Here is a 25,876-nt window from a genome sequence, read left to right on the forward strand (position 1 = left end):
GGAGCTCTCCTGAGACTCCAATCAGGGGCTAAACAGCCACAGGAGACCCCTGGGAAAGGTCAGGGTCAGAAAACGCTCCTGCCTGCCAACTATCACAGCCTCTCTCTGGCCACGAGGTCACGCGTGGCAAGTCACAAGAGGAATCACAGTCCTCAGAAAGCTGGGCTTGGGTCCCTCCTCCACTGCTGGCATCGACTAGGTTAAGAGCATGGCCTTCAATAGGACCCCTCTGCGTCTTGGAGCCGCCCAGCAGTGGCCAGAACGTGCCATGAGAGCCTATGCCCAGGCCACCTTCTCTTGCTTGGAATGACTGCTTCTGCTCTTTAGGGTCGACCTTAAAGAGCCACCTGCTGATCCAAGTCTGCCTGGCACGAGCGCCCTTTCCATCACTTCCCGAGTGCCCGGCTGTCGCGCCGGTCATGGGAGGACCTCTCGGCAGAGGGCCTGGGAAGCGGGACCGTGGGCATGGCAGTTACGGGGCTGGCACGAGCTCAAGTCGCAGAGGCAAGCCCGTCTCGTTTGGCCCAGCGGCAGACGTTCTTCCTACGCATTCCCTTGGCATGCTCCAGAGACCTAGTTCCAGGAAAGCCCCGCAGGGAGCCCACTGCCCTTTTTTGCCTGAGATGGGAGGCATCTTCTCCACGCCCTGCTCATCTCCCCATTTCTACCTGACTCCCTGCGCTGAGAAGCACTGGCTGTCCCGTTGCTGGCCGCACACAGCACAACCGAGGGCCCCGGAGCCCTCCGAGTCCCCACCTCCACCCCCTAGCAAGGCCGCCGCGCTTCCTCCGACAGATTTCTGCGGAGACGTGTGCCTGGGAATGCCCACCGCCTAGCGGCTCCCTCCAGTCCCTCTTTGCATCGCGCTGTGCCTCACCTCCCTGGAGCCTGAAAAGCCCCCCGGGACCTCCCTGCCCACAGGAACTAGCTCCCATTCAGACAAGAGCACCCGATCACACACGCGCAGACACCTCTGCCCCCAGCGCCGCGGCACCGAGCGGTGGCGCCACCACGGACGCTCCTTGCAGGCTACGGGTTCCAGGCCTTCATTCCTTTTGCCTGCTGGCCCCTTTTCCCCCTGCACCAAAGCCAAACCCACTGACTTCCTTTCAGCCTCACGTTTGGCATTAGTGACCCAACAGAACCCAAGGCAGGGTCCGTATCCATCATCTCAGAACCCTAGCACTTTCCCCCTTCCCCCCATACACACACGCACACGCACACAAACGCACACTGACAAGACTCCTACACACACAGAAGCCAGCAACAGCACAGTCAGACTCACACAGCTAGAGGTGTTTGTGGACCGATGGCCGTCACCCGGGCTATGTCACCATCCCCTAATGATTGGCTTCTGAGGGAAGCGGCCACAAACAACAACAGGGAAGAAGGTCCGGTCTTCCCTTGGGCCGTCCTCCTGGCAGGAGGGATATAAAAGCCCACCAGGCTAGGGCACCTTCACACGCAGCCCCACAACCTCCCTCCACTCACACTCACACCCACACGCACATCCCCACACCCACATCCACACGTCCAGACACCAGCCCCATCCCAGTGAGGCTCCAGCCCCTCCCTGCGTCAGGCACTCGGCCCCTCGCTGACACCCGTTTCCCAGTCTTTGCTGCCCAAGGTGCCACATCCAGCTGCTCCCAGCATGGCAGACACCTGTTTCTCCGGGCCCTGTGCCCCCACGGCCTCAGCCGTCTCGGTCTGCTCCAGTGACGTGAGCTGCGGCAGCAACCGAGTCTGCTTGCCCAGTTCTTGCACCGGCTCTTCCTGGCAGCTGGACGACTGCCCAGAGAGCTGTTGTGAACCCAGCTGCTGCGCCCCCCCCTGCTGCCCAGCCCCGTGCTGCCCAGCCCCGTGCTGCACGCCGGCCTCCTGCCTGACCCTCGTGTGCCGGCCTGTCTGCTGCGTGCCCGCCACCTGCCAGGCAGCGTGTGAACCCGGCCCCTGCCAGGCTGTCTGCACCTCCTGCTGCTCGCCATCCTGCTGCCAGCAGTCTTGCTGCCAGCCCACTGGCTGCGGGTCTTCTTGTTGCCAGCAGTCCTGCTGCCAAGCCCCTTGCTGCGCTGCCTCTCCCTGCACGGTGCAGTCCTGCTGCTGCGTCCCCGTGTGCTGCAAGCCCAGCTGCTGCATCGCCCTGCCTGTGTGCTGCAAGCCCAGCTGCTGTGTGACCACAGCCTGTTGCCCCGCCTCCTGCTGCTGCCAGCCCAGCTGCTGCCGCCCGGCCTCCTGCGTGTCCCTCGTCTGCCGGCCCGTGTGCAGCCCGGCCTCCTGCTGTGTGCCCGTCTCCTGCAAACCCTCTTGCTGCGCCCCCACGTCCTCCTGCTCTTGCTGCTGCGCCCCCTCCTGCTGTCCCGCCAGCACCTGCTGCCGCCCGGCCTCCTGCGTGTCCCTCGTCTGCCGGCCCACCTGCTGCAAACCCGCCTGCTGCGCTCCCAGCTGCGGCCAGAAATCTTGCTGCTGACCACAGGCTGCTGCTTTCTGTCCCCCCGGCTGAAGCCCCCTGTCTCTCCCCCACCCCGGGTGCCACTTCTGCTGGTCTCCGGGATCCCTCCCCGGGCCTCAGCCTCAGTAACTGACCGGCCACCGCCCGCCACCTTGCCTTGCAGAGACCTCGGAGATGCCAAGGTGCAGCAAACAGCTCTGCCATCACAACCCATGTGGGTCTCTTCCAAACCATGGCTGCCCTCAGCCCCGGCCCCTGCGTGGCGTGCACCCGGGCCCACTGCTTGCAACCCCCTGGCAGGCTCTCTCTCAACTCATGCCTGTAACCGGGCCCACTGCTTGCAGCCCCCTGGCAGGCTCTCTCTAATGTCAAAGTGCATGGGGATGGCCTTGGCCATGGCCTGCCTGGAAATAAACGGCACCAACTCACTTTTCTGGCCTCTCACTCGTCCTGTTTCCTCACCTTTGGTCCAGCCGGGAAAGCGGGAGCCTCACGCTGGCACAAGGCAGCCTGAGGAGCCCACGAGGCCCCAGGAGTCAGTGCCTCTAAAGTGACCGGCGTACCAAGCACCTCACGCCTCACCGAGGTCCTACAGAGCCGGGCCCTGACACATCGCACCCACACTCTGCCCCTTGCCTTCTACACCACGATCCTATTGCCTTAAAATCTCTCCCCTGTGTCCACCATCACCACATCCCAAGCACACTAGCCAAGAGGCCAGCTGCCTCCAGGTCCCGGGACGGGGGAAACCTTCGCATGCACTGCTTAAGAAGGATATCACGCACTCCTTGGCACACATTTCTCTAGAATGACCTCCCTATCGCTCCAGCTTTCCGGCATCAAGGTTGCAAGGAATAGGCCTTTAGACTGGAGGGGACCCTCGGCGGGGCACTTGGAGCTCGGAGATCCTGAGCCCTTGGGGCCTGGCCACTGGCAGCTAACCCCTTGGAATGGGCTCCAGAGCACAAGGAACACCTTGACCCACATTACAAGCACGCGCACCCTGTGCCAGAGGTCGCTGGCAAGGGGGCTGCCTTGGGCGCCTTGGCGTGTGCTAGAATCCTAGTGTTAACCCAATGCAATTGATAGAAACAATGCTTATGTAATTGGTTCACACATTAGAGCTCCCACCTTCAAGAGAGTTTACAATGTATTAGAGCTCACGCATTTGAGTTCACAAGTCCTGGAGATTGACAAGTTACACCTCCCATAATCCCACTCTCGGAGGAGGAGTAAAGCTTTGAGTTTACACCTCTAAAAGAGCATTAAAATGACCCAAGTCAGTGGGGGACAGGTGTGAAGAGATTGAGAAGTGAGAAGTCAGTGGAGGAGATTGAGAAGCCCGCAGTCGGAGTTGAGCTAGAGGCAGAAGCTGGAAGAGCTAAAAGACAAGCTGCAAGGACTCTTGGAACCAAGGAAAACTCAGCGGGCTATTTTGGAAGAGACAATAAAAGACTGGATTTTAACTCCTGGCTGTATTTGAGGTGATTGTTGATTATAACTTGGAACTGAAACTAAGGCTGCCTCCAGAACCTCCCCCAAGAAACCTGCTCCCAGACAGCACCATCACCTTTTAGAAAAAGAAGAGAACATTACAGGTGCGATGGAGCCAGCAGGGCCACTGCGACGCCTCGCTTGTTGCCAGGACCGGTCGAGGGAGTGCCAAGCCCTCGCCTCCCAGCAATCCTGGCAGATAGCGTGAGCACAGAGGGCCTCGTGGCCCCGGCTGACTGCGGGGGAGGCTGGAGGGACCTCACCCAAAGGCAGGCAACTCAGCACTGAGCGAGCCCCAAATGCTTATGAGCCACTGTGCGTGGCAGGGCCACGGACACGCATTGCAGCAGGCTCTCCTGCCCAGCCAGCGCAGCCTCTGCGACAGTCAGCACTTTCCTGAAGGAACTTTTGGCCCATGTCACCAGTGGCTCGCAGGGCCACTGAGGGAGGGGCCTCTGGGCGCAGGCCACACCTGGGCTCCAAGGGAGAGTTGGAATTGTCCCCAAGCCGGCAGCAGAGTCTCACCGCCAGCTGGGTTCGTAGACAACCAAGTGGCCAAGCACTTCCCGGGCCCCGTTGTCTCCGCCACAGGTCCTTGGAGATTCTGGCGCTGGGAAGGCCCCCACCTCCGCCATGGTAGAAAGGCCCTGCAGGGATGAGGTCCGAGGTGACATTGGGTGACATGGCAGGGACAGGAAGGTCCGCGTGGTGAGGCGCTCTCCTGAGACTCCGACCGGGGGCCACACAGCCACGGGAGACCACTGGGAAAGGTCAGGGCCAGAAAACGCTCCTGCCTGCCGTCTACCGCACCCTCTCTCTAGCCAAGAAGGCGCGCGTGGCAAGCCCCAAGAGGAACCACAGTCCTCAGACAGCTTAGCTTGGATCCCTCCTCCAGTGGGGGCACCGACTAGCTTAAGAGCATGGCCTTCAGCAAGTCATCCCCCCTGATTCCTGGAGACGCCCAACAGAGGTCAGAACGTGCCATGAGAGCCCATCCCCTCAGGCCACCTTCCCTTGCTTGGAATGACCGCTTCTGCCCATCGGGGTCAACCGTGAAGAGCCACCTACTGATCCAAGTCTGCCTGGCACGAGCGCCCTTTCCATCACTTCCCGAGTGCCCGGCTGTCCCTCCGGTCATGAGAGGATCTCTCGGCAGAGGGCCTGGGAAGCGGGACCGTGGGCATGGCGGTTACGGGGCTGGCACGAGTTCGAGTCGCAGAGGCAAGCCCGTCTCATTTGGCCCAGCGGCAGACGTTCTTCCTACGCATTCCCTTGGCATGCTCCAGAGACCTAGTTCCAGGAAAGCCCCGCAGGGAGCCCACTGCCCTTTTTGCCTGAGATGGGAGGCAGCTTCTCCACGCCCTGCTCATCTCCCCATTGCTACCCGACTCCCTGCGCTGAGAAGCACTGGCTGTCCTGTCGCTGGCCGCACACGGCACAACCGAGGACCCCGGAGCCCTCCGAGTCCCCCCCTCTACCCCCACTTCGACATATTTCTGCGGAGACGTGTGCCCAGGAATGCCCACCAGCTAGCGGCTCCCTCCAGTCCCGCTTTGCATCGCGCTGTGCCTCACCTCCCTGGAGCCTGAAAAGCCCCCCGGGACCTCCCTGCCCACAGGAACTAGCTCCCATTCAGACAAGAGCACCCCGTCACACAAGCGCGGACACCTCTGCCCCCAGGGCCGCGGCACGGAGCGGCGGCGCCACCACAGATGCTTCTTGCAGGCAATGGGCTCCAGGCCTTCATTCCTTTTGCCTGCTGGCCTCTTTCCCCCTGCAGCAAAGCCAAGCCCAAAGCCGAGCTTCCCCTTTGGCATCAGGGACCCAACAGAACCCAAGGCAGTATAGGTATCCATCATCTCAGAACCCTAGCACTTTCCCCCCTCCCCCCATACACACACGCACACGCACACACACGCACACTGACAAGACTCCTACACACACAGAAGCCAGCAGCAGCACAGTCAGACTCACACAGCTAGAGGTGTTTGTGGACCGATGGCCGTCACCCGGGCTATGTCACCATCCCCTAATGATTGGCTTCTGAGGGAAGCGGCCACAAACAACAACAGGGAAGAAGGTCCGGTCTTCCCTTGGGCCGTCCTCCTGGCAGGAGGGATATAAAAGCCCACCAGGCTAGGGCACCTTCACACGCAGCCCCACAACCTCACTCCACTCACACTCACACCCACACGCACATCCCCACACCCACATCCACACATCCAGACACCAGCCCCATCCCAGTGAGGCTCCAGCCCCTCCCTGCGTCAGGCACTCGGCCCCTCGCTGACACCCGTTTCCCAGTCTTTGCTGCCCAAGGCGCCCCATCCAGCTGCTCCCAGCATGGCAGACACCTGTTTCTCCGGGCCCTGTGTTCCCACGGCCTCGGCCGTCTCGGTCTGCTCCAGTGACGTGAGCTGCGGCAGCAACCGAGTCTACCTGCCCAGTTCTTGCACCGGCTCTTCCTGGCAGCTGGACGACTGCCCAGAGAGCTGTTGTGAACCCAGCTGCTGCGGCCCCCCCTGCTGCCCAGCCCCGTGCTGCCCAGCCCCGTGCTGCTCGCCGGCCTCCTGCCTGACCCTCGTGTGCCGGCCTGTCTGCTGCGTGCCCGCCACCTGCCAGGCAGCGTGTGAACCCGGCCCCTGCCAGGCTGTCTGCACCTCCTGCTGCTCGCCATCCTGCTGCCAGCAGTCTTGCTGCCAGCCCACTGGCTGCGGATCTTCTTGTTGCCAGCAGTCCTGCTGCCAAGCCCCTTGCTGCGCTGCCTCTCCCTGCACGGTGCAGTCCTGCTGCTGCGTCCCCGTGTGCTGCAAGCCCAGCTGCTGCATCGCCCTGCCTGTGTGCTGCAAGCCCAGCTGCTGTGTGACCACAGCATGTTGCCCCGCCTCCTGCTGCTGCCAGCCCAGCTGCTGCCGCCCGGCCTCCTGCGTGTCCCTCGTCTGCCGGCCCGTGTGCAGCCCGGCCTCCTGCTGTGTGCCCGTCTCCTGCAAACCCTCTTGCTGCGCCCCCACGTCCTCCTGCTCTTGCTGCTGCGCCCCCTCCTGCTGTCCAGCCAGCACCTGCTGCCGCCCGGCCTCCTGCGTGTCCCTCGTCTGCCGGCCCACCTGCTGCAAACCCGCCTGCTGCGCTCCCAGCTGCGGCCAGAAATCTTGCTGCTGACCACAGGCTGCTGCTCTCTGTCCCCCCGGCTGACGCCCCCTGTCTCTCCCCCGCCCCGGGCGCCGCTTCTGCTGGTCTCCGGGATCCCTCCCCGGGCCTCAGCCTCAGTAACTGACCGGCCACCACCCGCCACCCTGCCTTGCAGAGACCTCGGAGATACCAAGGTGCAGCAAACAGCTCCGCCATCAGAACCCATGTGGGTCTCTTCCAAACCATGGCTGCCCTCAGCCCCGGCCCCTGCGTGGCGTGCACCCGGGCCCACTGCTTGCAGCCCCCTGGCAGGCTCTCTCTAATGTCAAAGTGCATATGGCCTTGGTCATGGCCAACCCTACTAATAAACAGCATCAGCTCATTTTTATTGCCTCTCACTCATTCTGTTTCTTCATCTTGGGGCAGCCGGGAAAGCGGGAGCCTCACACTGGCACAAGGCAGCCTGAGGAGCCCACAAGACCCCAGGAGTCAGTGCCTCTAAAGGGACCGGCGTACCAAGCACCTCACGCCTCACCGAGGTCCTGCAGAGCTGGGCCCTGACACATCGCACCCACACTCTGCCCCCTGCCTTCCACTCCACAATCCTGTTGCCTTAATATCTTTCCCCTGTCTCTACCATCACCATATCCAAGCACACTAGCCAAGAGGCCAGCTGCCTCCCGGTCCCGGGACGGGGGAAACCTTTGCATGCACTGCTTAGGAAGGATGCCCTTGGCAAGAATTTCTCTAGAATGACTCCCAGCTGCTCCAAGTTTTTGGCTTTGAGCTCACTAGGAATAGTCCTTTAGACATGAGGGGACCCTCGGCTGGGCACTAGCACATCACAAACTGGCTATTGCCTGGCCTCACAGACTCTGAGACCTTGGGGTCTAACCACTGTCTCCTACTCCTTTAGAATGAACTCCAGAGTGCAAAGAACGCCTTGATCCATGTACAAGAACACACATCCTGTGTGATAGGTCCCTGATAAGGAGCCAGCCTTGACGCAATGCAGCCAGTTGGTACATTGTGACACTTCGCTTGTTGCCAGGATGGGTTGAGGGATTACTAAGCCCTAACCTCCCCACAGTCCAGGCAGATAATAGGAACACAGAGGGCATCATGGTCCCTGCACTGCTGAGGAGGCTGGACCTCTCAGCTCTCAGGGGCCACACCCAAAGCCAGGCAACCAAATGTTTATGGGCCTGTGTGCATGGCAGGGCCACAGACACTCGTTGCAGCTGGCTCTCCAGCTGCACTTTCCTGAAGGAATTTTCAGCCTGTAACACCAGTGGCTTATAGGGACACGGAGGGGCCTCTGGGAGCGGGACTCACCAGAGGTCCAAGGGAAAGGACGAAAAAGCCCCATGCCAGCAGTCCTGTTGACAGTCGTGACTAACACCACAAAAATGTCCGCTTGGCCACGACTTCCCAGATACTGTTGTCACAGCCACAGGAACTCAGGGATTCCAGCCCTGAGGAAGCCACTTTGGCCATAGTAAGAAGACCCTGCAGGGGTGAGGTCCAAGGGGATGTTCCCTATGGCAGGAACAGGAAGAACTATGTGGCAAAGAGCTGTCCTGAGACTGTGACCATGAGCCACACAGCCCTGGGAGACCACTGGGAAAGGTCAGAACCAGAAAATGCTCCTGCCAGCAGTCTATTGTACCCTCTCTCTAGCCGAGGGCATAATGGCAAGTTACAACAGGTGCCACAGTCCTCAGATGGGGCATCGACTAGGTTATGAGCATGGTCTTCAGCAGGTCTCCCTCTGCTTCCTGGAGCCGCCCAGCAGAGAGGGAAGAACATGCTGAGAGCCCATTCCCTCAGGCCACCTTCCCTTGCTTGGAATGGCCACTTCTGCTCTTTGGGCACGACCTTGAAGAGGCACCTGCTGATCCAAGTCTGCCTGGCATGAGCTCCCTTTCCATCACATCCCCCATGCCCGACTGATCCCATGAGGACATCTTGGCAGAGGGCCTGAAAATCGGAACTGTTGGCATGGTGGTTGCCACCAGGATTCAGGAGGGGGGAGCCTTCACATGCACTGCTTAGGAAGGATGTCACACTTCTTGGCGCACTCTTCTCTAGAATGTCCTCTCTGTCGTTCCAGCTTTCTAGCATCAAACTCACAAGAGCAGTGCTATGGACTTGTGGGCACCCTCACCGGGGAACTTGGAACTTGGAGACCCTGAGCCCTCAGGGCCTGGCCACTAGCAGCTACCCCTTTGGAATGGGTTCCGGAGCACAAGGACCATCTTGACCCATGTTACAAGCACGCACACCCTGTGCCAGAGGTCCCTGGCAAGGAGGCGGCCTTGGCACGATGGGCCCAGCAGGTACATAATAACTCCTTGCTTGTTGCCAGGGCGGGTCGAGGGATTGCCAAGCTCTCGCCTCCTAGCAATCCTAGCAGGTAGGGTGAGCACAGAGGGCCTCGTGGCCCCGACTGACTGCTGGGGAGGCTGCAGGGGCCTCACCAAAGGCAGGCAACTCAGCAGTGAGTGAGCATCAAATGCTTATGGACCAGTGTATGTGGAAGGGCCACAGACACGCATTGCAGCAGGCTCTCCGGCGCATCTAGCGCAGGCTCTGTGACAATCTGCACTTTCCTGAAGGAACTTTCAGTCCATGTCACCAGTGGCTCTCAGGGCCACAGAGGAAGAAGCCTCTGGCCACAGGATGCACCTGAAGTCCAAGGGAGAGGAGGGAAAGACCCCAAGCCAACAGCGTCTCTCTGACAGCCTTGACTAAGATAGCACCATTGTCTTAGACAGCACCAAGCCTCACCTCCCAGGAGCCTGAAAAGCCCCCCGGGACCTCCCTGCCCACAGGAACTAGCTCCCATTCAGACAAGAGCACCCGATCACACACGCGCAGACACCTCTGCCCCCAGCGCCGCGGCACCGAGCGGCGGCGCCACCACAGATGCTTCTTGCAGGCAACGGGCTCCAGGCCTTCATTCCTTCTGCCTGCTGGCCTCTTTCCCCCTGCAGCAAAGCCAAGCCCAAAGCCAAGCTTCACCTTTGGCATCAGGGACCCAACAGAACCCAAGGCAGTATAGGTATGCATCACCTCAGAACCCTAGAAATGCCAGTCTCCAAATACACACACGCACATGGACACACTCTTACACACAAATACACGCACAGAGAAGAGCACCAACAAACTCAAACTTACACAGATAAAGATGTTTGTGGATCAATGGTTATCTCACGGATGGTTATGTCACCATCCCCTAATGATTGGCTTCTGAGGGAAGCGGCCACAAACAACAACAGGGAAGAAGGTCCGGTCTTCCCCTGGGCCGTCCTCCTGGTAGGAGGGATATAAAAGCCCACCAGGCTAGGGCACCTTCACACGCAGCCCCACAACCTCACTCCACTCACACTCACACCCACACGCACATCCCCACACCCACATCCACTCGTCCAGACACCAGTCCCATCCCAGTGAGGCTCCAGCCCCTCCCTGCGTCAGGCACCTGGCCCCTCGCTGACACCCGTTTCCCAGTCTTTGCTGCCCAAGGCGCCCCATCCAGCTGCTCCCAGCATGGCAGACACCTGTTTCTCCGGCCCCTGTGCCCCCACGGCCTCGGCCGTCTCGGTCTGCTCCAGTGACGTGAGCTGCGGCAGCAACCGAGTCTGCTTGCCCAGTTCTTGCACCGGCTCTTCCTGGCAGCTGGACGACTGCCCAGAGAGCTGTTGTGAACCCAGCTGCTGCGGCCCCCCCTGCTGCCCAGCCCCATGCTGCCCAGCCCCGTGCTGCACGCCGGCCTCCTGCCTGACCCTCGTGTGCCGGCCTGTCTGCTGCGTGCCCGCCACCTGCCAGGCAGCGTGTGAACCCGGCCCCTGCCAGGCTGTCTGCACCTCCTGCTGCTCGCCATCCTGCTGCCAGCAGTCTTGCTGCCAGCCCACTGGCTGCGGGTCTTCTTGTTGCCAGCAGTCCTGCTGCCAAGCCCCTTGCTGCGCTGCCTCTCCCTGCACGGTGCAGTCCTGCTGCTGCGTCCCCGTGTGCTGCAAGCCCAGCTGCTGCATCGCCCTGCCTGTGTGCTGCAAGCCCAGCTGCTGTGTGACCACAGCATGTTGCCCCGCCTCCTGCTGCTGCCAGCCCAGCTGCTGCCGCCCGGCCTCCTGCGTGTCCCTCGTCTGCCGGCCCGTGTGCAGCCCGGCCTCCTGCTGTGTGCCCGTCTCCTGCAAACCCTCTTGCTGCGCCCCCACGTCCTCCTGCTCTTGCTGCTGCGCCCCCTCCTGCTGTCCCGCCAGCACCTGCTGCCGCCCGGCCTCCTGCGTGTCCCTCGTCTGCCGGCCCACCTGCTGCAAACCCGCCTGCTGCGCTCCCAGCTGCGGCCAGAAATCTTGCTGCTGACCACAGGCTGCTGCTCTCTGTCCCCCCGCCTGACGCCCCCTGTCTGTCCCCCGCCCCGGGCACCACTTCTGCTGGTCTCCGGGATCCCTCCCCGAGCATCAGCCTCAGTAACTGACCGGCCACCGCCCGCCACCCTGCCTTGCAGAGACCTCGGAGATGCCAAGGTGCAGCAAACAGCTCTGCCATCACAACCCATGTGGGTCTCTTCCAAACCATGGCTGCCCTCAGCCCCGGCCCCTGTGTGGCGTGCACCCGGGCCCACTGCTTGCAGCCCCCTGGCAGGCTCTCTCTCAGCTCATGCCTGTAACCGGGCCCTCTGCTTGCAGCCCCCTGGCAGGCTCTCTCTAATGTCAAATGCTCAGGGATGGCTTTGGCCATAGGCTGTCCTATTAATAAACAGCATCAATTCATGTTTCTGGCCTCTCACTCGTCCTGTTTCCTCACCTTGGGTCCAGCCGGGAAAGCGGGAGCCTCACGCTGGCACAAGGCAGCCTGAGGAGCCCACGAGGCCCCAGGAGTCAGTGCCTCTAAAGTGACCGGCGTACCAAGCACCTCACGCCTCACTGAGGTCCTGCAGAGCCGGGCCCTGACACATCGCACCCACACTCTGCCCCCTGCCTTGCAGACCACAATCCTATTGCCTTACTATCTTTCCCCTGTCACACCATCACCACATCCAAGCACACCAGCCAAGAGTCCAGCTGCCTCCAGGTCACAGGAGGGGGGAACCTTTGCATGCACTGCTTAGGAAAGATGTCCTTGGCAGGCATTTGTCTGGAATGACTCCCTGGCACTCCAGCTTTCTGGCGTCAAGCTCACTAGAAATAGGCCTTTAGACATGAGGGGACCCTCACCTGGCACTTGCACCTCACAAGCTGGCCTTTGCCTGGCCTTGAAGACCCTGAGCCCTCATGGCGACTACTGGCAGCTACTGCTTTGGAATGAGCTCCAGAGCACAAGGAACACCTTGATCCATGTACAAGAACACATATCCTGTGCGAGAGGTCCCTGGCACAGAGCCAGCCTTGACACGATGCGGCCAGCTGATACACTGTGGAAGCCTCGTTTGTTGCCAGGACGGGTTGAAGGATTACCAAGCCCTAGTCACCCAGCAGTCCAGGCAGATAGCATGAGCACAGAGGGCGTTGCGGCCCCTGAACTGCTGAGGAGGCTGGAGCTCTCAGAGCACAGGGGCCTCACCCACAGCCGGGCAACTCAGCAGTGAGCAAGCACCAAATGCTTATGGCCCAGTGTGCTGGCAGGGCCCTAGACACTCAATGCAGCGGGCTCACCAGCCCATCCAGTGCTGCCTCTGCAGCAGCCTGTACTTTCTTGAATGAATTTTCAGGCCATGACACCTGTGGCTCACATGTCCGCAGAGGCAAAGGTGTCTGAGCATGGGACCCACCTGAGGTACAAGGGAAAAGAGGAAAAAGCCCCATGCCAGCAGTCTTGCCGACAGTCATGACTAACACAAGAGAAATGTGGCGCTGGGCAAGGATATCCCGGGCCCTGTTGTCTCCACCACAAGTCCTCAGGGATTCTGGCCCTGGAAAAACACTTTGGCCATGGTAGAAAGGCCCTGCAGGAGTAAGATCTGAGGTGACATTTCCCACGGCAAGGACAGGAAGAACTGTGTGGCGAGGAGCTCTCCTGAGACTCCAATCAGGGGCTAAACAGCCACAGGAGACCCCTGGGAAAGGTCAGGGTCAGAAAACGCTCCTGCCTGCCAACTATCACAGCCTCTCTCTGGCCACGAGGTCACGCATGGCAAGTCACAAGAGGAACCACAGTCCTCAGAAAGCTTGGCTTGGGTCCCTCCTCCACTGGAGGCATCGACTAGCTTAAGAGCATGGCCTTCAGCAAGTCATCCCCCCTGATTCCTGGAGACGCCCAACAGAGGTCAGAACGTGCCATGAGAGCCCATCCCCTCAGGCCACCTTCCCTTGCTTGGAATGACTGCTTCTGCCCCTCGGGGTCAACCTTGAAGAGCCACCTACTGATCCAAGTCTGCCTGGCACGAGCGCCCTTTCCATCACTTCCCGAGTGCCCGGCTGTTCCCCCGGTCATGGGAGGACCTCTCGGCAGAGGGCCTGGGAAGCGCGACTGTTGGCATGGTGGTTACGGGGCTGGCACGAGCTCGAGTCGCAGAGGCAAGCCCGTCTCTTTTGGCCCAGCGGCAGACGTTCTTCCTACGCATTCCCTTGGCATGCTCCAGAGACCTAGTTCCAGGAAAGGCCCGCAGGGAGCCCACTGCCCTTTTTGCCTGAGATGGGAGGCATCTTCTCCACGCCCTGCTCATCTCCCCATTGCTACCCGACTCCCTGCGCTGAGAAGCACTGGCTGTCCCGTTGCTGGCCGCACACGGCACAACCGAGGGCCCCAGAGCCCTCCAAGTCCCCCCGTCCACCCCCCAGCAAGGCCGCCGCGCTTCCTCCGACAGATTTCTGCGGAGACGTGTGCCCGGGAATGCCCACCGGCTAGCGGCTCCCTCCAGTCCCGCTTTGCATCGCGCTGTGCCGCATCTCCCTGGGGGTGAAAAAGCTCCCTGAAAAGCCCCCCGGGACCTCCCTGCCCACAGGAACTAGCTCCCATTCAGACAAGAGCACCCGATCACACACGCGCGGACACCTCTGCCCCCAGCGCCGCGGCACCGAGCGGTGGCGCCCCCACGGACGCTCCTTGCAGGCGACGGGTTCCAGGCCTTCATTCCTTTTGCCTGCTGGCCCCTTTTCCCCCTGCACTAAAGCCAAACCCACTGACTTCCTTTCAGCCTCACGTTTGGCATTAGTGACCCAACAGAACCCAAGGCAGGGTTCCTTCATCTCAAACCCTAGCACTTTCCCCCTTCCCCCCATACACACACGCACACGCACACACACGCACACTGACAAGACTCCTACACACACAGAAGCCAGCAACAGCACAGTCAGACTCACACAGCTAGAGGTGTTTTTGGACTGATGGCCGTCACCCGGCTATGTCACCATCCCCTAATGATTGGCTTCTGAGGGAAGCGGCCACAAACAACAACAGGGAAGAAGGTCCGGTCTTCCCTTGGGCCGTCCTCCTGGCAGGAGGGATATAAAAGCCCACCAGGCTAGGGCACCTTCACACGCAGCCCCACAACCTCACTCACACTCACACCCACACGCACATCCCCACACCCACATCCACACATCCAGACACCAGCCCCATCCCAGTGAGGCTCCAGCCCCTCCCTGCATCAGGCACTCGGCCCCTCGCTGACATCCGTTTCCCAGTCTTTGCTGCCCAAGGCGCCCCATCCAGCTGCTCCCAGCATGGCAGACACCTGTTTCTCCGGGTCCTGTGTTCCCACGGCCTCGGCCGTCTCGGTCTGCTCCAGTGACGTGAGCTGCGGCAGCAACCGAGTCTGCTTGCCCAGTTCTTGCACCGGCTCTTCCTGGCAGCTGGACGACTGCCCAGAGAGCTGTTGTGAACCCAGCTGCTGCGGCCCCCCCTGCTGCCCAGCCCCGTGCTGCCCAGCCCCGTGCTGCACACCGGCCTCCTGCCTGACCCTTGTGTGCCGGCCTGTCTGCTGCGTGCCCGCCACCTGCCAGGCAGCGTGTGAACCCGGCCCCTGCCAGGCTGTCTGCACCTCCTGCTGCTCGCCATCCTGCTGCCAGCAGTCTTGCTGCCAGCCCACTGGCTGCGGGACTTCTTGTTGCCAGCAGTCCTGCTGCCAAGCCCCTTGCTGCGCTGCCTCTCCCTGCACGGTGCAGTCCTGCTGCTGCGTCCCCGTGTGCTGCAAGCCCAGCTGCTGCATCGCCCTGCCTGTGTGCTGCAAGCCCAGCTGCTGTGTGACCACAGCCTGTTGCCCCGCCTCCTGCTGCTGCCAGCCCAGCTGCTGCCGCCCGGCCTCCTGCGTGTCCCTCGTCTGCCGGCCCGTGTGCAGCCCGGCCTCCTGCTGTGTGCCCGTCTCCTGCAAACCCATTTGCTGTGCTTCCTGCTCATCCTCCTCATCTTCCTCTTCCTCCTCATCTTCTTCTTCCTCCTCTTCCTCCTCTTGCTGCCTCTGCAGTGCACCCTCCTGCTGTCCTGCCTCCTGCTGCTGCCAGCCCAGCTGCTGCCTCCCTGCCTCCTGCGTGACCCTCGTCTGCCGGCCCATGTGCAGCCCGGCCTCCTGCTGTGTGCCCGTCTCCTGCAAACCCTCTTGCTGCGCCCCCACGTCCTCCTGCTCTTGCTGCTGCGCCCCCTCCTGCTGTCCAGCCAGCACCTGCTGCCGCCCGGCCTCCTGCGTGTCCCTCGTCTGCCGGCCCACCTGCTGCAAACCCGCCTGCTGCGCTCCCAGCTGTGGCCAGAAATCTTGCTGCTGACCACAGGCTGCTGCTCTCTGTCCCCCCGGCTGACGCCCCCTGTCTCTCGGGCCTGACTTTAACGGGCCTCCTGGATCCATCTTCAATCATCAGTCTCGCAACTGACCAGCCACTCCAGCCCTTTCTTGTGAAGGACAAGGTCCCATACACACCTCAGTTATTCGAGCCCATGGCTGCCTTAGTACCTGGTTTGGTGTACACCCAGCCCCCTGGTGCAGCTTCTGTCAGGCTCTCTCTAATCTCGTGCCTGTAACCAGGCCCACTGCTTGCAGCCCCCTGGCAGGCTCTCTCTATGGTCCTGGGATGGCCCTGACCATTCCCACCTGGTAATAAACACCATCAACTCACTTTCCTGGCCTGTCACTCGTCTTGTTTCCTCACCTTAGGCCCATCGTATGGGCGTGGCTGAAAAGCACAAATACCACACAAGACGGTCTGGAGAGCCCAGAAGGCTGCCCGAGATAGTAACTGAATGGCCGCACCAAGCACACAGCTCCCCGTGGTCACGCAGGGCCATGTCCTGACCCATCCCTCTCCATCCCGTTTTAAGCCACTTTCACACCCATCAGGCTGCACACTTGGCTACCGTTCTTTTGTCCTGCCTCACAGATCAACTTCAGCGTGTCTACTTCAAGTGCGGGACACCCAGTGCACCCTGCCCCAGCATCTCCTCTAGAGCCTCAGCAATGGCATGAATTTAGCCAGAAAATATTCTTTGACTTGGATGCCTCCGTACTCCTTCAGCCACACAGGCAGCACGTTCACATTGGACGGCCCGACTCTCACCAGAGCAGGCCTGGCACGTGGGAGTTCCCTTAGAGTGTCCCTGGCAGGCAGCCTCTGCACACCCAGCATTCAAGCAGCCTCCAGAATGTTCCACACAAACACAGCCAGCAGCCCCAGGACAATGTAACCCCAAACAATATCAGGGCTGACCGTGAGCTGACTGACAGTTTCTATGCAGAAACAGAGAAGTCACAATGGGGAAAGAGGCCTTAACATTGAATCTGGAAAGGTTCCTCGCGCACTGCCACATGAACACACCTGCACATTCATATTCACAGAGTTGCCCTGCCATTCCTGTCCTCATGGGGACTCCCATTTTCCCTGCCAGGGAAGGACTCTGTCTTAGGAAGGGACCGCGTCCGCAAGAAGGGTCCTGAAAATGATATTGTCATGTGGCCCATGGAGCGGGCAGGGAGTATCCTTGGTCAGGGCCATGCTTTTGAGTGAGACTGGCATCCTCCAGTGGAGGGAGAGAGACCCAATCAGGAGGAAGTCCTGATTTGGAGAAGGATCTTTCCAGATCATTCTAAGGGAAAATTTGACAACTGTCTGCAGGGGTGTGGAGGGATATTAGCCAAGAGAGAGATGAGGCTTCTTGCCTTCTTCCCCCCAAGCACAGCCAGGAGAAGGATAAAATGGGGGACCTGCAGAGGCTCACATGTTTGATAATTCCTGAGTTACCAGTCACCCACTATTGAGACACAGGTAGCATTGTAGCCCCAGAAAGCCGGGAACATCTGGAAAGTTGGAGAGTGGGTGTTGGAATCTTTACAAACTGCAAACTCATTAGAGTTGATAAATTATTGATCTGATCTTACAAGATGTTTTGGGCCAGAACCTGAAAGAAGGTACTAAGTAGAACTAATTTGTACAATGCTTGTGTTTACACTTTTACTCATCGGAGTTCACAAGTATGGGAGTTTCACAAAGTAAACTTTGTAACTTTGTGAATTCACACCTCCCTTGAAGCTCTTAGGGCCAGAGAGAAAACCCATAATCCCTCTCTCTCATATCCCACAATTCCTCCCTCTTGTATAAAAGAAACAGACAGAGGCTCTCGGTCAGATTTCAGCGGAATTACGCCAGAAGCTCTCTCTCCGAGGCAAGAAGGAATATTTTCCACTTGGCTGGCTGGTGGCCGAAGAAAGAGTTTTCAGAGGAAGAAGCTACGAGTCGAGAGTTCAGCGGACAACCAGATTCATCTTCATCTCACACCACTGTGGTTGGTGGCTGGGCTCCTGCACTCCCCCCACTGAGACCAAGCTGGTCTGAAAGACTCACCAGAAAGCTGGCCGAGCCCCAGGTGAAGGAGACAAGAGATTCATTCCATCTTTATGCTGGCTGGAGGCAGAAGAAAGCAGAGGCAGAGGCTGAAGGACAAAACCCTTGGATTTGGAGACATTCGGAGGGCTCTAAGCTAACCGGGCTATATTAGAGACAATAAAAGATCTGAACTTTTATCACCTGGCTGCGTTTTGAGGTGATTATTACTTTCAACTGATACTAAAGCTGCCTCCAAGAAAACCTCCCCGAGAAACTTGCACCTCTCTCCCAGAGAGAACTATTCTACTTATTTTTAAAAAAGAAGATCACTACAAGTGGGCTCTTCACAAGCATTCAGGAAACTCTCCTGCCTGTCAGGGGCAGCATCCAAGGACAAGAGGGAGACAGTCTGGTCTCGGGGAACTTGCAGCCTACCAGGGAAAACAGGATGAAGACAGAGCAGACAATACAAGGTCATTTCAGAAGGACAGAGGGGGCTGGAATCTTCAGGGATCAGGAGGGGCTTAAGCCCTAACTTAGTCTCAAAGCAAGAAGGGAGGGAGAGTCACTTAGGCAAGGGGGGGGGGGGATTTGGGCAAAGGCATGGAGGTGGGAAATGGCATGTTGTTTATAAGGCACAGTAGGCAGGGTAGTCTGGCTGAAAGAGAATGTGATAAAGGAGGTAATATGGAAAGAAGCTTGAAAGCTGGGAAAGACTCAGCCAGTGGACTTTTCACTTGTATTTTCAGAAACCACTGAAGCCTTATGAGCACAGGGGGCAGGGTGTGGATGGCATCTCCAAACCTAAAAATGGCACTTTTCAATTTAGGTCCAGAAAAAGGGAATGACCTTTCCTCTAGGACGGCTCTCTCTCCCTGTGATGTTTGGTCCAGGACAGTATCCTAGCTACAACACACATGCCCAGGGGACCACTGAGCATTCCACTCACTCAGCAATCCTGAAACTCCCTATGACCTAACAGGAAGAGGTCCAAACCCCGAAATTTGGAAGGTTACACCCCATTCCCCTTGCCACTGGATACATTAAATACATTAAATATTTGGGTCTAGACAATCTTAGAGAAATGAAGAAAACACCAGAAAGGGGAGGCTTCCTGCTTTGAAGACTCACCCAAGAGCTCTAGGAAGAAGGGGGAATCATTATGAAGACATAATTAAACAAAGAGAACAGTGACCTCAGAGGAGACCCAAATTACAAGTAACAATCTGATGGTCTAAGAAACACTGGACAAGGATCTATTCAGGAGATTAATAAGCTGGGAGGAGGAAGAGTAGGAGGAGCAACAGGAAAGAAAACAGCTTCTATTTGTTATGGTACAGATGCACACACACACACACACACACACACACACACACACACACACACACTGCAGAGGAGTATAAAAGCCTTGGGCAGAGGGGAAGGAGCACTCCAAATCCATCCCTCCTCCCACACTCCTCTCCTGAAAATCCTCCCCACCCACCCACCCACCATGTGCCACACCAGCTGCTCCCCTGGCTGCCAGCCCACCTGCTCCGTGCCCATGTGCTGCAAGCCCATCTGCTGTGTCCGTCCTTGCTGCCGCCCGGCCTCCTGTGTGGCCCTGCTGTGCCGCCCAGCATGCCCTGTGGTGACCAGCTGCCAGGCAGTCTGTGGAGCTGGCAGTTGCTCCCCCTCCTGCTGTGTGTCCAGCCCCTGCCAGTCCAGCTGCTGCCAGGCTAGTCCCTGCAGCCCTGTCTGCTGTGTGTCCAGCCCCTGCCAGTCCAGCTGCTGCCAGGCTGGTCCCTGCCAGTCCAGCTGCTGCACGCCTGTCTGCTGCAAACCTGTTGTCTGTGTGCCTGTATGCTGCAAGCCTGTAGCCTGTGTCACCACTTCCTGCCAGACTTCCTGCTGCCAGCCAAGTTCCTGCACCCCCTTAGTCTGTGGACCCTCCTGTTCCCCCTCCTGCTGCTAAGGAAGAGTCCTCCACGACATCTAGTTAAATTAGCCTGGAAGAGGTGCCCACGGCTTCATTTTCCACTCCACTGAAGCAAGCCCTCTCTGGGCAACCAAAGCAAGTACCATAAAGGGACCTTAGATGATTGGTGACCTCGTTGGAGCTCAGGGCAAAGAGATCCCTGTATGCAAAGTCTCCGTCTCCCTTCATTGCCTACAATGATGGACAGCTCCCTCTCTGATGGAGGAACAGTTTGTTCAGTGGGCCCTTGCTCCCTTGTAATGGGAATCTAGGCACCGGCATCAGCCCAATAAAGGCCTGGAATCCATCCCAGACAAACTGAGTCCTCAACTTCTTTTTGCTCCTTGGGTATCTCAAGTCAGATAGGAATAATAGCCAGTGAAGCGCTGCCCACTCTGACTCACTGCTTATGTCACACCAGTGGTGGTGGGAGGGGAGATGCTGCTGACCCCCAGTTTCTTGTAGCTGATGCGCCACTTAACTCTCATTGACCTCAACTGATTTATTGACTTTGTCTCCGAGCAAAACTGAAAATGAATAATCCGAAATCCCACCTCACTGTCCAGGAATCTATGTTCTAGTTCTCTTTCTGGGCCTTTCTTGAGAATTGTCGTAAGGATATCACGGTATGTTCACTCCACTGCATCTGTCATTTAAGATTCAGGAATGGAAGAGATCATAGAGTCAGCAACTTTCCCATTTCATAGACAGGAAAGCTGAGGTGGCTTTCCCCTGAGCCACGGCTGCCTGCTCTGCAGAGTTCTCATTGAAGACAAATCTGTAGCTCCCACCCAACATTTGAATGCCTCTCCTCATAAATCCCCAAATGTTAGCTAACGTTTTTAAGTAGTTTCCTTCAGGAAGTAGTGAAACAAGCAATGCAGCACTGTCTCATAGAAAGCCCAGAATCAGGGGAGGAAAAATCAGATTCCCAGAAAGCCTTGTGATGAACCCACGGAGCCGTCTCCCCCTGAGGAATCTAAGGGGAAATCGGAACAATGCCACAGGGGGAAATGGAAAGAATCTGCCGAGATGGATCAGAAACATCTTTCTATTCATGGCAGTGGGACCTCTGCATCCAGACTCTTGCCTCACGTCCCCAGTGAGCTGAAGGAAGAAAGAGAAGATCCACCAAAGGGCACAAAAAGTATGGCTGGTAACCAGCCTCGACCAAGCAAACATTCAGGAGCTATGTGGGCTTTACACTTCCCACAATCTTGGAGGGAGGAAGGGGATCAGTCCTCTAGAGATGGCGAAAAGTGAGGGAATTGACTATTATGGAGGGAATCACAAACATGAGTGTTCCAAAAGATGTCTAAGAAAACAAAAAACACCCCTCTCACGTTCTGATTAGCCATTTCTTCAAAACATTATGAGAATTATTGACATGCACATATACATACATGTGCATTAGACTGAGCATATGTGCAAGTGTGTGTATGTATGTGAGAGTATGAGTGTGTGTATGTTTGTGTAAGTGTGACTATGTGGATGTGTGTGCAAGTGTGTAAGAGTGTGGGGTGTATGTATGTGTAAGAGTATGAGTGTGCATGAGTGTATGTATATGTAAAAGTATGAGTGTGTGTATGTGTTGTGAGAGTATGTGTATATATAATGTAAATACATAAATATATAAAATATATATAAATATTGTGAGAGTATGAGTGTGTGAGTATACATGTATGTAAGAGTGTGAGTGTGTGGGGGGGTGATGTGTGTGCAATAGAGTATGTGTATATGTGTGTATGTATTGTAAGATTATAAATATATAGTGAGAGTGTGTGTATGTGTATGTATGTGAGGATATGAGTGTGTGTGCATAAGTGATTGTATGTGGGAGACTATGAGTGTATGTGAGAATATATATAGGTACAAGAGTAGGTGTGGGTCTTCCTGACTCCAGGCCTTGTAGCTCTAGGCCCAGAACCACTCACATGCTTCTTGACTTGACAGCCCCTTGTAGTCTGGCTTCTCGCCTATCAAATTAGAGAGACCTCTGTCCTCAAGGATACCAAATCTAATAGTCTTTTCTCAGTCTTTTTTTTTTTTTGCTCCTTGGAATAGCAGAGGAGATGTTGAAACCCTTCCTTTGGTGCTGAGAAGGGCCATACCAGGGAGAGGCTGAAGTGACTTACATAAACAAGCTGCTAAGCTCCAGGACTGGACAGATAGTGGGCACATGCTGAGAGCTGTGGGAGAATGGAGAATGGTGAGAACATCTAGGCAAGGCTCCTGAATACAGAGACACTAAACATTTCTAGCTAGACTAATGAGGCTCTGAGAGGCAGGGAGATATGGCAAGAAAAATGTGTTTAGAAGTCTCCATTTGAGGCTGGGGGACCTAGGGGTGTGAGGTGAGTGAGGAGACACTATGGTTATATGAGGAATAGAGAGATAAGGTGAAGAACTTACAGGAATGGATGAATTCTTTTTCTGTATTTTATTTTCATTATGTCTGTGTTTCCCCTATGACCTGTATATGTTCAGGCTCATATCGACTTGAGCCTTGGCCAGCTAGAAACATATTTACTTAACCTGAGCTGATGGCATTTATCAGTATTTGACATTTTTCAATATTTAGTTTATTTGCTTGACCACTATCTGCTGGATTAAACCTGAAGGCCTGATTTTCTGTTTCCTAGAAATCAGGAGATTTCGAGGAAACAGAAACCTTCCATTCCAATCTCCCCAAATAGCAACAACCAATTAGATACCTTCCCCTCCCCCTCTCAATGCTCTCTTACTTGTGATATAATCTCTTGTATAAAAGCTGTGTATCTTTCTCTTTTTTATCTCGAGATAGGACGGCTCATCCTCTGAAGGTTTTTAATAAACGACTTTTCTGCCTTCTATTGAGTGATCTCTGAGTAATCATTTTGGGTAAGGGTCTTCTACATCCTTCACGGTTATAAGTCTGAGAATCTAGAAAAATAACTCTTCAACCTACTAGAACTTGAGTTCCAAGTCATCACCCATTGCCCTTGTATTGCCTACTCTTCATCCACTAGCCCCTGAACTCTTGGGTTGGGTACACAGAGAGGGTTGATAATCCTAGGAGTTTACACTCTTTACATTGTGAACACCCATCAACTATCAGCCAGGAGATATGATTAGCTCTTAGCAAAGACATTTGTTGAAATGGCATTGTAAAAACAGCAACTACAGTACATTCTGTCCCCTCAAACCCTGTAACTCTGGTGATACAAATGTCACACAAACATGTATAGCATTGATAGGAAGAATAGGTCAAGGCAGATTCCAACTCCTGGTATTGCAGTGCTTCAAAATTCTCTTCAGAGACCCTCCCTTCACTGACATTGTCCCATTCCACATGGGGCTCTCTTCTTTACTGATTGGAGTTCTAATCCTTGAAACTTCTTTTGAAAATGGCCTTTCTGCATCTGTATCTGTCTAGATCTGCCCTGGACTCATATAAATCCATGAATTCTCAAAAAGATGGATGGGGTATCTCCTATTCTGCTGCTAAATAGCAGGGTGCTTTTAGGGTTAGGGTTAGGGTTAGAATTAGAGTTTAGGGTTAGTAGTAGTAGCAACAGTAAAAGCAGCAATGAAAGTAATAGCAGCAATGGCAACAGTAGCAGCAGCAGCAGTAACAATGGCAACAGCAGCAATAGTAACAGTGACAGTAGCAGTAGCAACAGTAACAGCAGCAGCCACAGTATGACAGTAGAAGTAGCAACAGTAACAGTGACAGTAGCAGTAGCAACAGTAACAATAACAGCCACAGTATGACAGTAGCAGTAGGAACAGTAACAGTAACAGCAGCAGTAGCAACAGTAACAGCAGCAGCCACAGTATGACAGTAGCAGCAGCAACAGCAATAGTAACAGTGACAGTAGCAGTAGCAACAGTAACAGCAGCAGCCACAGTATGACAGTAGCAGCAGCAGCAGCAACAATAACAGCAGCAGCAGCAACAATAGTAGCAGCAGTAGCAGCAACAGTAATAGCAGCAGCAGCAGCAACAGTAACAGCAACTATGCCAGCAGAGCATTCATCACAGCACATGGCCACCCCATCACCTCTTGGGGGTGGGGGGGTTTGTATCTTCACAAGCCTGCCAAATCTATCTTTCCTCTCACTATTACAAGCCACAGCTGCCTGAAGATCCTCTCCAAGCTTCTTTCCATTGCCCTGTGGACATCCCCTAAAACAGTTCCAAATGCTATTTGCATATTCAGAAAATAGTAACTCCCCCACTGTTTCCTCTCTGACTTCACAGTGGGCTTTTTGTCCCTTCCGGGTTTCTCTTTCCTTTCCCTTGAGCCCCTCCCACTTCAGAATCAATGGAGTTTAGAGATAATTCTCTTTTCTCTTAGAACCTGAGCAGGTGGCCATCCCCAGCTCTGCTCAATGCAAGTCAGCTCTCCAGGCATCCTCACTCACTCCACCTAACAGGTGGCCCTAACACAAGGAGAACAAAAGGAACTGAATTGATATTGGTGTGGTTGAACAGAATTGGGCAGAATTACACTTGTTCTCACTCTCCCAAAGGAATTGGAAGTTTTATTGTTTTTTTTTTTTTTTTGGCAAGGCAATTGCCCAGGGTCACACAACTAGGAAGAGTTAAGTGTCTAATGCCAAATTTGAGCCGAAGTCGTCCTGACTTCAGGGCTAATGCTCTAGCCACTGGGCCATCTGACTGCCCCAGGAATTGGGGTTTTGACAAGCCATTCAATGAAAGAGGAAACATGAACATATATGGAAGATCTGATGGATTTATTAAGTTGTTAAGTAGGAGTAAATCAGTGCAATAAAGAGTGGTTTCCTTAGCTGGGGAGGTGCCCAGAAAGAGATGTGAAAGGGGTCATAACCCCCAGCCTCCTGGAGGGCCTAAAACTGGTCAGGAATAAGCTGAATCTCTTCCCCTTGGTCACTGAGGGAGCACTTTCAGGTTTGCAGAGTTTCATATCTATGGAATCCTATGTTGTCCTCATTATAAATCAGTTGGGCTTCCTCTTCACCTTAAAGATGTAAAAACTGAAGTAGAGGCGTGACCTGACGGGTCACCCAGTGGGAGAGTCAAAGCCAGTTCTTCCAGTCAAAGCCAGTTCAGTTCTTGAACTCCAAGCCAAAAGATCTTTCCTTCAATTGAGATGGAGGTTTCAGAGAGAGTCTTTCTGGGAAAACCGTCTCCTTCTCACTGGGAATTGTATAGGACCAGGAAAGACTTCTCCAGTGGGCCAGCTAAGCTGTGCCTCAGTAATCCAAAGACTTGCTCAGCAGCAGGAGGGGGCACAGGATGGTCCACAGACAAGGGAGGTGCAGGAGGCTGGCTGGCAGCAAGATGTCTGGCAGGAGAGGACCCCACAGACCACAGGCTTGCAGCAGATGGGCACGCACACAGCAGGTTTGCAGCAGACAGGCACACAGCAGGCAGACTGGCAGGGGCTGGACACACAGCAAGAGGGGCTACAGGGACTAGCCTGGCAGCAGTTGGACTGGCAGGGGCTGGACACACAGCAGCTGGATTGGCAGGGGCTGGACACACAGCAAGAGGGGCTGCAGGGACTGGCCTGGCAGCAGCTGGACTGGCAGGGGCTGGACACACAGCAGGAGGGGGAGCAGCTGCCAGCTCCACAGACTGCCTGGCAGCTGGTCACTATAGGGCACGCTGGGCGGCACAGCAGGGCCACACAGGAGGCCGGGCGGCAGCAAGGACGGACACAGCAGACGGGCTTGCAGCACACGGGCACGGAGCAGGTGGGCTGGCAGCCAGTGGAGCAGCTGGTGTGGCACATGGTGGGTGGGTGGGGAGGATTTTCAGTAGAGGAGTGTAGGAGGAGGGATGGATTTGGAGTGCTCCTTCTCCTCTGCCCCAGGCTTTTATACTCCTTTGCAGTGTGTGTGTGTGTGTGTGTGTGTGTGTGTGTGTGTGTGTGTGGACGCCACAGCAACAAACACAGCAGATGCTTTCCTTACATCCTCCCCTAGCATCTTAATAGCCTGTTGCATTGTTTCCTGAGACGGGGATCATGGGACACCACCCCTAGAGTTAGAAGGGAACCTTAGAAACCAGCCAATCTAATTCTTTCACTTTACAAATGAGAAAAGAGAGCCAGATCCCTAG

The 25,876-nt window shown here is 56.3% G+C and overlaps 3 protein-coding genes across 3 annotated transcripts; all 3 read left to right on the forward strand.

The window, feature by feature from the left end:
• Positions 1 to 1,532: 1,532 nt before the first annotated feature.
• LOC127562464 (keratin-associated protein 10-3-like) lies at positions 1,533 to 11,505 on the forward strand. Its single transcript, XM_051998197.1, has 2 exons — positions 1,533 to 1,630; positions 10,604 to 11,505. Exon 2 carries the CDS (start codon positions 10,628 to 10,630, stop codon positions 11,441 to 11,443), a length of 816 nt encoding a protein of 271 aa, XP_051854157.1. The 5' UTR covers positions 1,533 to 1,630; positions 10,604 to 10,627; the 3' UTR covers positions 11,444 to 11,505.
• On the forward strand, positions 1,533 to 15,864 carry LOC127562463 (keratin-associated protein 10-3-like). Its single transcript, XM_051998196.1, has 2 exons — positions 1,533 to 1,630; positions 14,722 to 15,864. Exon 2 carries the CDS (start codon positions 14,746 to 14,748, stop codon positions 15,778 to 15,780), a length of 1,035 nt encoding a protein of 344 aa, XP_051854156.1. The 5' UTR covers positions 1,533 to 1,630; positions 14,722 to 14,745; the 3' UTR covers positions 15,781 to 15,864.
• LOC127559288 (keratin-associated protein 16-1-like) lies at positions 1,655 to 7,448 on the forward strand. Its single transcript, XM_051992962.1, has 4 exons — positions 1,655 to 2,465; positions 4,372 to 4,582; positions 5,297 to 5,794; positions 6,202 to 7,448. The coding sequence occupies exons 1-4, from the start codon at positions 1,655 to 1,657 to the stop codon at positions 7,103 to 7,105; spliced, it is 2,424 nt and encodes an 807-aa protein (XP_051848922.1). The 3' UTR covers positions 7,106 to 7,448.
• Positions 15,865 to 25,876: the final 10,012 nt, after the last annotated feature.

Source organism: Antechinus flavipes, chromosome 4 (assembly GCF_016432865.1).
Source record: "Antechinus flavipes isolate AdamAnt ecotype Samford, QLD, Australia chromosome 4, AdamAnt_v2, whole genome shotgun sequence".
NCBI lineage: Eukaryota > Metazoa > Chordata > Mammalia > Dasyuromorphia > Dasyuridae > Antechinus > Antechinus flavipes.